Source organism: Abramis brama, assembly GCF_963993115.1.
Source record: "Abramis brama genome assembly, chromosome: 16".
Taxonomy (NCBI): domain Eukaryota; kingdom Metazoa; phylum Chordata; class Actinopteri; order Cypriniformes; family Leuciscidae; genus Abramis; species Abramis brama.
Genome location: NC_139978.1, coordinates 21,497,981 through 21,510,628, shown reverse-complemented (window position 1 = coordinate 21,510,628; position 12,648 = coordinate 21,497,981). Strand labels below are relative to the sequence as shown.

Sequence of the window (12,648 nt, the reverse complement as noted above, 5' to 3'; positions counted from 1 at the left end):
AATCATTGTGCACACTGAGAATGTGTGTGCGTGTGTGTGTGTGTGTGTGTGAGAGTGTGTGTGTGTGCGACAACCTGTACTGGATATTTGCTTCAAAATTGCATTGATTCAGGAAGTCTTGTGTTTCTCCACATAACAATTAACATTGTTAATGGCTGTTCAAGAATATGCAGACAGTGAAAAAACTGTTGTTATTGTTAACTAAAACTACTAAAAATTGTTTTTAGTAATTGAAGCTGAAATAAAATATAAATATTAGATAAAAAACTTAAAGATTAAAAATGTTGCCTTGGTAACTAATTAAAAGTAATATGTATTAAAATTATAAAAACTAAAGCCATATAGAAATACTATAAAAAACTAATAAAAATAACAAAAGCACATAACAAAATAACTAATACCTGAACTAAAATTAAAATAAAAAATATAAAATCTTAATAAATAGGCCTACTATAATAGTATAGAAATAATACTAAAATAACAATAATAATGATGCTCGCAACGATGATGCTCATGGGTTCGAATCCCAGAAAACACACAAACGCAAAGCTTTATGCCAAATGCATAAATGTAAATAAATACACAGGAAAAGTATGAATTCTAGTTGACATTGCAGATTTAGAGAGGAAATCGAAGCGAATACATCTTGCCAGAATTTGATGTAACTGTCAGCGAAACAGACGGGACGCAGAACGGAAACGAACAGAATGTACGCTGGTTGTTGTATCAACTCACTTTGAGATTGTGTGACATTTCAGGCCTTTCCTTCTCTTTCTCTCTCTCTTGCTCCCACAGAATGGGGGTGTGCAAGGAGGGGAGGGAGCGTATCAGAGGGGGGTCTGTCTGTCTGCGTGTGTGAAGGCACAGACGGTTCAGTAGTAATGTGATGTGTGTCCCGAGGGATGTTTGATGGATTAATGCTGAGCAGCTTCATTGCGATGTACCACCTGATCTCACTCCCACCGTCTGCCTCTATAAAACCTGCCTGACTGCTGATCTCAGCTAGTCTCACAGTCTCTTCTCTCTCTGTCTGTCTGTCTCTCTCTCTCTCTCTCTCTGTCTCTCTCTCTCTCTCTCTCTCTCTCCCCTCTCCATCTCTTCCTCCTCTCAGCCGCCTCCGCTGCAGGCCAGGAGCTATCCAGTGCTGAACAAGTGAATTTTTTTTTTTTCAGCAGCGTAAGCGGGTGTGTGTGTGTGTACAGTAGCAGTCACACACACACACACACACAGTATTGTACCATCAGACATCTCTCTCCTCCTGCGTGCTCTTCATTTTTCCTTTATCTACAATCACTGGGTTTTTCTTTTAGTTTCTGGGACGTGGATCTTTTTTTACGTGACGGATTTCATTCGGGACGATTTTCTCCAGGGTTTTTTTGTCCGTCTGCGGCCGATGTGAAGGATTTTCTGCTGCGTCTGTGCGTGTGCGACCGTGTGTGAACCATGCCTCGCTCATTTCTTGTGAAGAAAATCAAACTGGATGATTTTTCCTCATCTCCCGTTTCAGCGTCTAATCATCATCACCATCATCATCCCGATGACTCCTTTACACGTTCTCGCTCAAACCTGGGCGTCCGACTCTGTGAAAATGGTGAGTATGGTGCCTAAATATATTGTTTACATACAGATACAGTAGCTTCACTATATGTGCTTGATGTTCAACAATGTTCCCAAATGGTTAGCCTATGAAAAATATCTGCTAGGGCATAATTCAGATTTGATGCTGTGTTTTTTGAACATTGTACGTAGTCCAACAGATGTTACATAAATCTTCCCATTCTGTCGCGAACTAATCCGTAAAACCCTCCATCCTTTCACCCCCAACCTCGTCCTCCATTGTGCCCCCCAGACTTTGTTTTTTGACTCATGCTGACACAAATCAGGTCACGCAGCGCGATCAGCTTATGCGAATAAAGCCGTACGAAAGTGTACATACAGGAGCTTGATACCAGTTTGTTGTGCGTAGCTCATGCTAACGCTAGCACTTTGCTTTGTGGGGCTGATGTGTTTGTCCTTAGCTGATACTGCCCTTGAGTTTCGGTCCAAACCCTCCCCCCCCACCCACCCACCAACAGCACTCTCTCTTTCTCGCTCTCCTCCCCCATCCTTCTTTTCTGCCTCATCTCACTATTTCTCTTTCACTCTCCTGCTTCCGGGTACATGAATCTAAGTGGTGGAGGAGGAGGAGGTAGGGTTTCAGCCATCATTGACGCCACAGGAGACATCCGAGTACTGTACTGTACAGCTCGAAGGACAACGAGGGAGATGAAAGGAAAGAGAAGCTTGAGGCAGTGCTGACTTTTGTCACATGATGCAGCAGCACGCACTCGCACAATAGGGCAAATAGCATCACGCACAGAGCAAGCCCAGCATCCCTGAGCGGACATGATGGGACAGGCTGAGCTAAACTGAGCTATTCTACAGAGACTAAAGGGAGTCCAGAGAGCTCTGTGTGTCCTCACAGACAGATTTCGGTAGCAGATGTGTGGCTCTCTCTGTCCTGCTGTGGTGTTTTTCACAGATAAGCGAGATAAGACATGAGGGATATCTTCCCACCTGTTATAAAAATTAAAAAAACACAACAGACTGTTTATCTGTTTTTGGGTCATTGTAAGATTATATGAACTTATAAGCTGCGCTGCTCCTTTTAAAATTAGGTTTATGCTTTTACAATATTGTTTTGTATTGCATTGTATTTTCATATGAAATCCCAAAATCGAAAGCATGCATTTTTTCTTCATTTTATAAATAATAATAATTTATTTCCCCTAATTCCCCTATCGGTTTTGTATAATAATTCGCAAACAGTTGCTGTAATTATTGTAGAAGACATTTTTCTTTATTCTTCATCTTGAAGGTCGAGCACAAAGAACAAACAACTCCATCTCGTCTGTCAGTCAATGGACTAACCCCCCCAAAAAATTTATCCACATTAACATTTCTGTTCCTACAAGTATTGTTGCATCTGCAAAATCATAATGAAATGATAATAATAATATATTTTTTCTTTTTATATATAAGAAAATTGTTTCTTATATTACCAAAACCATTATAATTATATTTGCAATATTAATCCAATTATATGATTAAATTTATTTTATTTTTCTATCACAGTTATATTCATGCTATTTGTTCAAACTGTGCAAGTTTTCATAATCTTTTTCTTTCTTTTTTTTCATGGCTAATACCACAGGTTTAGTTTGGTAGGGGAACAATACCTATTCTGACAGAAAATATAGTTACCAATTTTTTTTTATAATATTATATTATATTATATTATATTATATATTTATATATATATATATATATATATATATATATATATATATATATATCTCCTAATAACCTCTGAACAGCCTTTTGTGGACAGCACAGTTATATCCCCAAATAACATTCTCTCTCTACTGATCCTGTTGACTTTTTCCCCTGGTTAGCTCCACCATTATTGCGCATCGCTTTCTTTAATTTCACTGTATAACTCGCCCAAACTGATACTGCACTGCATAAAATGCCTTTTGGGTTTCCCTTTTAGCAAGCAGATTGAATTAGAAACATTTTGTCAAAGACATGGCACCTTGGAAGGGGTATTATGTCGGTGAAATTCCAATGGCAATAAACGCGTCTGAGCCCCACGGCTGCCAGAAATCCTTTTAGCAGCTACTGAATGACCCTCACGATGCATTAAGACTCGCTCTTCGCGGTCAGAGGGCTCCATAATCAGTTTAGAGAAGTTACGAGGGAGTTTATTTGTTTCAGCAGATAGAGAGGAAGCAAGACATCCTGTATTAAGGAGTATATTTTCATATTTGTAATATACTTCAATGTTTGAAACTATTTCAGGAGGTTTTGAAATCTGGGAAATAGTTTTGGTTATCTTCTAACAGAAGTGAAAATGCTTTGTAAAGTCCTGATTTCCTTAAAATGGTTTTTAAGGACCATTCATAACATCATCCTCCATTTACTTCCACTTTTAAAAGATTACGTTGTGCGTAATAGACAAATAAACACCAAACTCTACAGGAGCCCTCGGCTAATCTCATCAAAGAAAAAGAGAGTCTGAGTGGCTTCTTCATCTCAAGGAGGGAAAGAGAGACACTTGTGCTTCCACCACAGTTAACCTGCTTAATTAGCTATTAACCATGTTAAAACCCTCTGGGTCTCAATCACACACACACACACACACTTACATGAATGAGGTATGCAGAAGGAACTATGGAAGCCTGTTTCAATTGTGTGAAATAAAGTCATACTATGAAATATAAAGTCTCACTGCGAGACACAAATGTGAACATTAATAAAAAAATATGAGAAAATTAATGAATGAATAGATAAATAAATTAAAAAGTAGCCATTTTTTAAAAAATTTAAGCAAAACAGACTTCCATATAGCATAGCACAAAATATAGTCAAATTGGTTTCCAGTATTATTTTACCAAAGACTTTTAAACTAAAGACTTGCAACTTAAGGCAGATATGATGTGAGGTGTTTTAGGAAAGTCTCATGGAAACTTAAAGGTTCCAAGAGAGCATTTTCGCATGATGCCAGCTATCCCCAAATAAACTTTCAGTGAACAGTTCTTAAAAAGAACCTTTTTTTTTCTTCATGTGAACAACATTTTAATAATCTAAAGAACACATACACCATAAATAACCTTTTGTGGAATGGAAAGGTTTTATGATGGAAAGGTTAAAGGTTTTTGATGGAACCGTATTCGTTGTCAATAAAGAACCTTTGTTTTTAGGTGTGTTATTGTCATTTGTTGTACTTCTATTTTGTTGTGTCTGACAGTAAACTTAACATTGTGGGCCCTATCATACACCCGGTGCAATGTGGCGCCAGGCATGATGCAAGTGTTTTTTGCTAGTTTCAGCCCGACACAGTTATCATTTTCACGTCCTGCGGCACGTTGGTTAAATAGCAAACGCATTTGCGCCCATTAGTGCGCCCATGGGAGAGCTGATCTGAAATCGAGGCATTCAGGCGCATTGTTGGCGCGTTGCTATTTTAAGGTAACTGAAATAGACTGCACAATATTTTTTTTGTTATTTAAAGAGCACGTTAGCAATATCCGTCCACAACGAGCATACACTTTGTCCTGTAGATGGTCTGCTTGCGCGCTTTCACCTTGCGCACGAGCAGATCCGTTTCCTTGCTAGAGAAGCGTTCAATTTTCTGCTTGCAAATTCCGCCATGTAAATAGCGAATCCGCCATGGCGCGAGCGCAACTGGCTTTTAAAGGGAATTGGAGATGAGACTCTGATTGGTTTATTTTATGTTACTCCCAAAACACACCCATTACTCATTAAGAGAATAGGGACAACCCTTTAGACCATGCGGCTGGTGCGCCGACCATTTTTCCCGTCGGAAAACTAGCAAAAGTGGATTTGGACACGCCCTAAGTGCGCTTGCGCCGTGCACTTTAGACCATGCACTTAGATTGTTAAAATAGGGCCCTGTGTCTTTAGTGTAATCACATTCTGTGTCTTTAATTGCTTTACACCTGGACTTCAGAGAATCAGTGAATGAGTTAATAACCAGTTCATGTTCTCTGTCCTGCTGCAGGCTACATCCAAGATTACATCAGCTCTTCTGAGTACACAGAGGAGAAGCAGGCCGACATGAAACCGAGCTCGGATCCGCTGTACTCCCCCGTCAGCAGCGGAGGTGGGGAGTACTGCCAACCGGACCTGGAGCACCCGGACAGCCCTCAGTCTGGCCTCACGGCCCGCGGATACTTCAGCAGTGAGAGCGAATCTCTCAGCGAGGGCTACACCATGGATGCGTTCTTCATATCTGACGGCCGCTCGAGGAGGAAGGGCGAGGTCGCGGAAACGAAAAATGTTGAAGCAGAGGAGAAAGAAATGGCCGGGGCGAACAACGGAGGTCCACGACACACCTGCAACGAGTGCGGAAAGACCTACGCCACTTCATCCAACCTGAGCAGACACAAGCAGACCCACCGCAGCCTCGACAGCAAGATGGCGCGCAAGTGTCCCACCTGCGACAAGGTTTACGTGTCCATGCCGGCGCTGGCCATGCACATCCTCACTCACGACCTCAAGCACAAATGTCACGTGTGTAGTAAAGCCTTCAGTCGGCCCTGGCTGCTGCAGGGGCACATGCGATCGCATACGGGAGAAAAACCCTTCGCCTGCGCCCACTGCGGGAAAGCCTTCGCCGACCGATCCAACCTACGAGCGCACATGCAGACACATTCGGCCTTCAAACACTACAGCTGCAAGCGCTGCAATAAGACCTTCGCGCTGAAGTCCTACCTGAACAAGCACTACGAGTCCGCCTGCTTCAGAGGCTCCGGAGACGAGGACGAGTCTGGCTCCGAGAATTAACAAGAGAAAAGATGAAGATGAGTTCACGCTCTCAAAAATCCCCCCCCCCCCTACAGACTCCCCATTCACAGACCCCACTATCCCTTTTTTAGAAAGCAATATTTTCACCAAGAAAAAAGCCCAAACCAACCCAATAATAATAAGACAATAATGAATAGATGCTGGATTTTTTTTCTTTGGTAAAAAAAAAAAGAAAAAAAAAGACCCTCTCATATAGACACGTACAATTATGAGGCCTGGCATGCAAATTTTTATGAACATAATCCTATTAATAACGATAGTAATAATATTTAGATTACTGATGTTTTATAGCAAATCATAAAAAAGACATAAAAAAAGACAGCAACAGGTTTGTGCTTTTTGAGAAATGAAAATCAATTTGTATTTTTATGCTGCTCTTTTATTTTGAATTCTTTTGCAACTGCCAACATAAACTTTTTATGAAAATGTGAATAACGACAGTATTTGCAAAAAAAAAGAACAAAAAAAAGATTGTAGACCTCTGAAAAGGTGCAAACTTTTGTTACACTTTTGGTATTTTATTTATAATTGTTATTTTTATATTCAATGTTTCCTGCAGTTTCATTATTTATTTGTTTATTTATTTGTGCCAATCGTGTCCTGTAACTGTTCGAGCAGAGCGACCATCACTTTTGTTTTACCATATGGAGGAAACAGCACTCAAGACAATGATCACCAAACATTCGAAACACGACAGGGACTTTCAACGACTTCTTTCGTGCATCTCTGCTCGCTCTGCTGGGCTTCCTCACATTAAAACAGACTGCATGTGCTCCAGATGCCTGGGGCTCCGCCCCTTGTCTTCCTGCTCCATGATTACCTCACCCAGAGGCAGGTATGACCTCTAACCTCTGCTCTGTCCAAGCTCTCAAAGCATCCATCATACAAACCTCATTTCTACCATTCCAGTATTGTTGAGTACTTATGTATTTATTTATGCACTATTTTCATTTCCCTATTTATTTAATGTGTATTTATTTATTTATGTACCTATCTATCTATTTATTTATTTATTTGGTTGACTATTCTCTGTGTTATCGGATACTGAACTGCCGTTGACCTTTTAAAATGCTGCTCTTTAATGAAAATCTTTATATGCATGATTCAGCTGTAGAGGGATTTTATTCTTTTTCGAGAGGGACGGTATGCAGTGTTTAAAAGCAGATGAATTCAGGTGATGATGCTTTGTTTAATGGGCAATAATTCTTCTAAGGTACAGCAACTTGTATAATCACAGCTGTCCTGTTAGCAGTCAATGTAGGGCAATAAACAGAAATCTCCTTAATATCTCAAAGGTCATATCTCATTTCGTCGTTTCTAGAACTCCATTTCCTGCTGAGACCATTCAAAATGTCTAGGGCTGCATCTGAAATCGCATACTTCCCTACTATATAGTACGTGACTAAACAAGTATGTCCGACACTTTACTATCCCATAAGGCCACGAGAGAGGATTTATGAATGGCGGTGACGCAACTGATGCAGTAGGTCACGTGATAAGGGCAACATGCCGAATGAAGTGCATCCAGATTACATTCATACCACACACATTAATACTAAATAGAACACACTTTTTTAGCGCTCACAAAATACTTAAATCAAAATAAGTACCTACTCAAGATACTATGCAATTTCGGATGCAGCCTATGTCTATGGTGTGTTTGTGTGACTCCACCCACATTTGTGACATCACAATTCATCTCATTGCTCAAATGCCAAACAATTTAGTATTCCAGAAATGTATTTTACATCTAAACACTAATAAAAACAAAGCAAAATCAATCCCGGAAGGTGCAAATCGAACAGATATTAAAACCCCTTTTTTTGTTGTTCTTACAAATTTAAATGAAATTTTAATAACAAAATCAGCAGCAATAAGCCTTTTTCTACCAATATTTTTTACTATTACTATTATCACAAATTTAATATAACTGTCTTGCATCTCAGTAGTTTTGAATGTAATTATAAAAAGACTAACCCACAGCATGACATATTTCAAGCATTTGGCTTTAGCTGTCCAAATAAATCCCATCATAAGCTGCGGCCGCCAGACGATGACATGAATATGACAGAGTTTCAGTGACATGTGAAATAGAAGTCCCAAATCCTAGACCCAGAAATAATGACCCCCCTGAAATGCCAATCAGGATGGATTATTCAGTGTTTGAGTGAAAGGAGTGCTGGGTTCAGGACAGAGATGAAACAAAATAGAGGCTTAATGGCAGCATTGATGGAAATAGCTGAGCATATGGCGCCAATGTGCCACTGCCTGTATAATAAAGATCTGAGAGATGTTAGGAGATGAAAGGATGAGAAGTGCAATCATAAAATGCGACGGTGTAAATCAGCTGTCTCTTTGCCGTCAGTCCTATGAAGCAGAAAAAGCGGAAACTGCTTGTTTCATAATGAAAATACATTTAGCACCATCATGAGGAATGAAACCTTGCATAAGAAAATATGCATCAGCATATATGATGCAGCTCATGTCAAAATGAATAGAGGCAGTGTCCACTCCCCTAAAGGGTTAACAGGTGTTGGTGGACAGACAGTAGTCTGAGAGCATAATTGAGTCTGAGTTTGACCTTGTGAGGAAGGTCGAGCAGCAGCAGCCAAAGGCTCTGTCAGCGTTTTGCATATTGTAAAAAGGACGGCACAATCTCAGTAATGGGCCAAAACCTGCGGGGAATAGATAATGAGTTTCTCCTCCCACTTTTCTTCTGCTCTTCGCCTCTTATCCACCCATTCCTGACCTCGTACACTGGAACGCTGTGTCCTAGCAGATTTCTGTATTGTATTTCACTCTCATTGCTGATGGACATCAGTGTCAGAAATATAATAACTACAGTTAAAATTAAAAATTAATACATGATCCCTGATACAATGATCACTATTTAAAATGTTTAAAGTGTTAAATATTCAAAATATATCAAATAAATTGATATATTTTATAGTACCTTGTTAGATAGGCCAATAGAATAAAATATTATGTACTATATACACTGCCATTCAAAAGTGTGGGGTCAGTAAGATGGGTTTTTTTTTAAAGAAATGTATACTTTTATTCAGTAAGTATACATTACATTTATCAAAATTGACAGAAAAGACATGTATAATGTTATAAAATATTTATATTTCAAATAAATCAATCTGTTTTCAACACTGATAATAATAAATGTTTCTTGAACAGCAAATCAGCATATTAGAATGATTTCGTAAGGATCATGTGACACTGAAGACTGATGTAATCTGGCAGCTGAAAATCACAGGAATAAATTACATTTTAAAATATATTAAAAACAGAAAACAGTTATTTTAAATTGTAATACTATTTCACAATATTACTGTTTATAATGTATTTTTGATCAAATAAATGCAGCCTTGGTGCACATAAGAGACCTTTATTAAAAAGTCTTACTTTTGAACGGTAGTGTATATAAAATAGAAAGAGATGTTATCTAACAGATATACTATGTAGAAATCTTTGTCATTTTAAATATTTGGAGCACATTTGGTGGCACTGATTCATTTCTGACCCTGATGGACATTCATCCTGCTTTTATTCCTCATCCCCTCATATTTCTGACACACCCACAGCTGTGAAGAATCAACAGACTATCTGTTATGAATTTCCATCTGGATATTTTCCATATTAATAAGGCTTGAATTCAGAGTCAGTTCAAATTATGCAAAGCTTGATGTAATGATGAGCTCTTCTAAAGGCTATTCCAAAGGACTACCATAATCTCTTTGTTTTCAGAAAAATCATTTTCCACAAATGTTCAGAAATGTGAGATAACTGAAGAGACTGAGAAAGTGAACGCGTTTTAAACAAATGTAAATATGTGTGTATATATATCTCAGCAATAATGAGACACCGCATGTGAGCCGATCCCTTTTGCTTTTACCTTTTCTGAGCCGTTTAACCCTGGACAGGCTGAACAGGATCAGGGACTTCATTAGCTCATTACCTGCTGTACTAGCTACCAGCAATATTAACAATGCTAATCACTCTCTCTCTGTTCACCAGGATCTACCGATATTTCTTTGTCTCTCTCTCTCTTTCTCTCTATTTCTCTCCTGTTATTTTTTTCTTCTTTTGTGGAAGTGCCCAGCCTGGCTGAACAATAATATGAAGTGCCAAAAAATTAAAGAGTTATTTCCATGACAAAAGCCTTCAGCATATGGTAGGCAACTCACAGCCCTCCATATGGTCCTTGAGAGATTTCAGATTGTCTCTCTTCTTTTCCCTTGCCTTCTCTCTCTATCTTCCTTCCTTCCTTCCTTCCTCCCTGTGTAAAAACATAAAGATTTTTCCACTTCTGATATTACATTTTGCCTGTTATGAAGGGTAAAGCCAATAGTGATGTTTATGAACAATAAAATCAATAGCACAAGCAGTCCGTTGTCATTTTTTTTAACTGACTTAATGTTTTACTTCCATTTCTCTCAAACACAGAGCATGAAATGTACACTGAAAGTGCTTTTAGATTCCTCTCACGGACCCCTGACCCTTGTTTAAAGCCCCTGCATTAGCAGAACTGTATATTCTGAGTTTCCAACTTGTAGTCTGGACTTCTTACAGTTAGACAGACATCAATTCTGATCACAACACAAGAGTCACAGATCAGAATGCCTGAGCGACTTCTTCCTGTGCTCCTCCCTGACAACGCCCACCTATCTCACCAATGGCGCTGCTGAACTGGGATCAGCCTTCCCTGCATGCATCAGTGCTATAACTCTCACCGAAAGAACATCCAAACTGTAATCAAGTCAGCAGCTAAAGTCACTCTGAAACCTGACGCACAAGCATCTGTCCTGGAGCTGTTAAGCCAGTCCAAGTCATTAAATGTTAATGAAACATTGATTTTATGTTACACTCTGGCCTTACCAAGATGCAGCACTCAGAGCTGAATGAGACCGATTACTGATGCTGAGGGAGAGACACTGTCATCAGGATAGAGGAGGACTGATGTCCAAGAAACCAGAAACACGAGTCAGGCTCAACCATTATGTCCTTCACTGTCCTACAGTGTTTTAGTTCGGCTTAGTTTTCTGTCTGTTTGACTGATTTAATGGATTACACTGCTTGATATTGATTAACTGGTGTATTTAAAAATGTAAAGTCCGACTCTCCAATTTCTACTTTATGCCAAAACTACCATAAACATTGATGAAGACAAGCACCCCAGAATAGTCTAATAGAATTCGGGACAATGTATAGTTGATATTTGATTGGATTAATAATGTATTTTTTAATTAAAATCATATGTAATTTAATTAATCTTGAATATAATTGAATTAATCTTAAAGTATTCTAGTATTCCTTAAAAGTCCCCTTAGGAATACAAAAAACAACAACCTTCAGTTAGATTTCGTGTGTACCAGAAACATAAAAAAATTATTAGTTAATTTTTGAGAGTAAATCCATATAATAGATATGTATATTTATATATTATACTGTATATTACATTATCTTATTATATACTGTATCTAAATAAATTATATTTAGTTTAAATTAGATGTCATTGTTTATATATGTTTAATGTTATTTATATATTAAAGATAAAATTATAAAAATGTATTATTTCACTTATTACATTATATATTCTAATTCAGTAAACATAATCAAAGCTTAGTGGTTACAGTGCGCATTCATATATAAAATGTAAATTTTCATTTTCCTTCTGAAAGAACATATTTTCCAGGTTTAGTAGTGAATATCACCATGAATAAAGAGGTCACTGTAACTGAAGTGGCAGTGTGGTGATGCTACCATTAGATTTCATAAGAATAAATAATTAAACACTATCATCTGCAATATTGAACATGCAACCCTAAACCACTCAACTCTCAGAGCCCTGATAACATGCTGTCCTACTGAGCTTTACCCTTTACTGGCACATGACGTTAAGGTTTAACTTGCTATCATTGATCCTAATACAAGAAACAAGAACAAGTTCAAAAGAGAATCGCAGCGTTCCAGCACATTCAAGATAAAATCCATGTGGAGTCAACACACACAGTACGTGTAAGAGCAGTGTGTGTGTGTGTGCATGTGCTCTGGGCATGGATGCGTTTAGTAGGCTACAGTAGTTACTGATTACACTTTAAGAGATAAGACCACCTAATTCTCCCCTCACTTGTAGATGTGGCGAATGGAAATTGACCAACACAATGATAATGCTCAGTGGTTCTCAATCCTGCTCCCAACACTTCACATTTAAGAAGTGTTATTTGAAACAACTCATAGGTAAAATGAGTTAGGTAAAACAACGCATAG

General features: G+C 38.5%; 1 protein-coding gene across 1 annotated transcript; it reads left to right on the top strand.

The window, feature by feature from the left end:
* Positions 1-874: 874 nt before the first annotated feature.
* On the top strand, positions 875-7,663 carry scrt2 (scratch family zinc finger 2). Its single transcript, XM_084086358.1, has 2 exons — positions 875-1,591; positions 5,564-7,663. Exons 1-2 carry the CDS (start codon positions 1,444-1,446, stop codon positions 6,346-6,348), a joined length of 933 nt encoding a protein of 310 aa, XP_083942484.1. The 5' UTR covers positions 875-1,443; the 3' UTR covers positions 6,349-7,663.
* Positions 7,664-12,648: the final 4,985 nt, after the last annotated feature.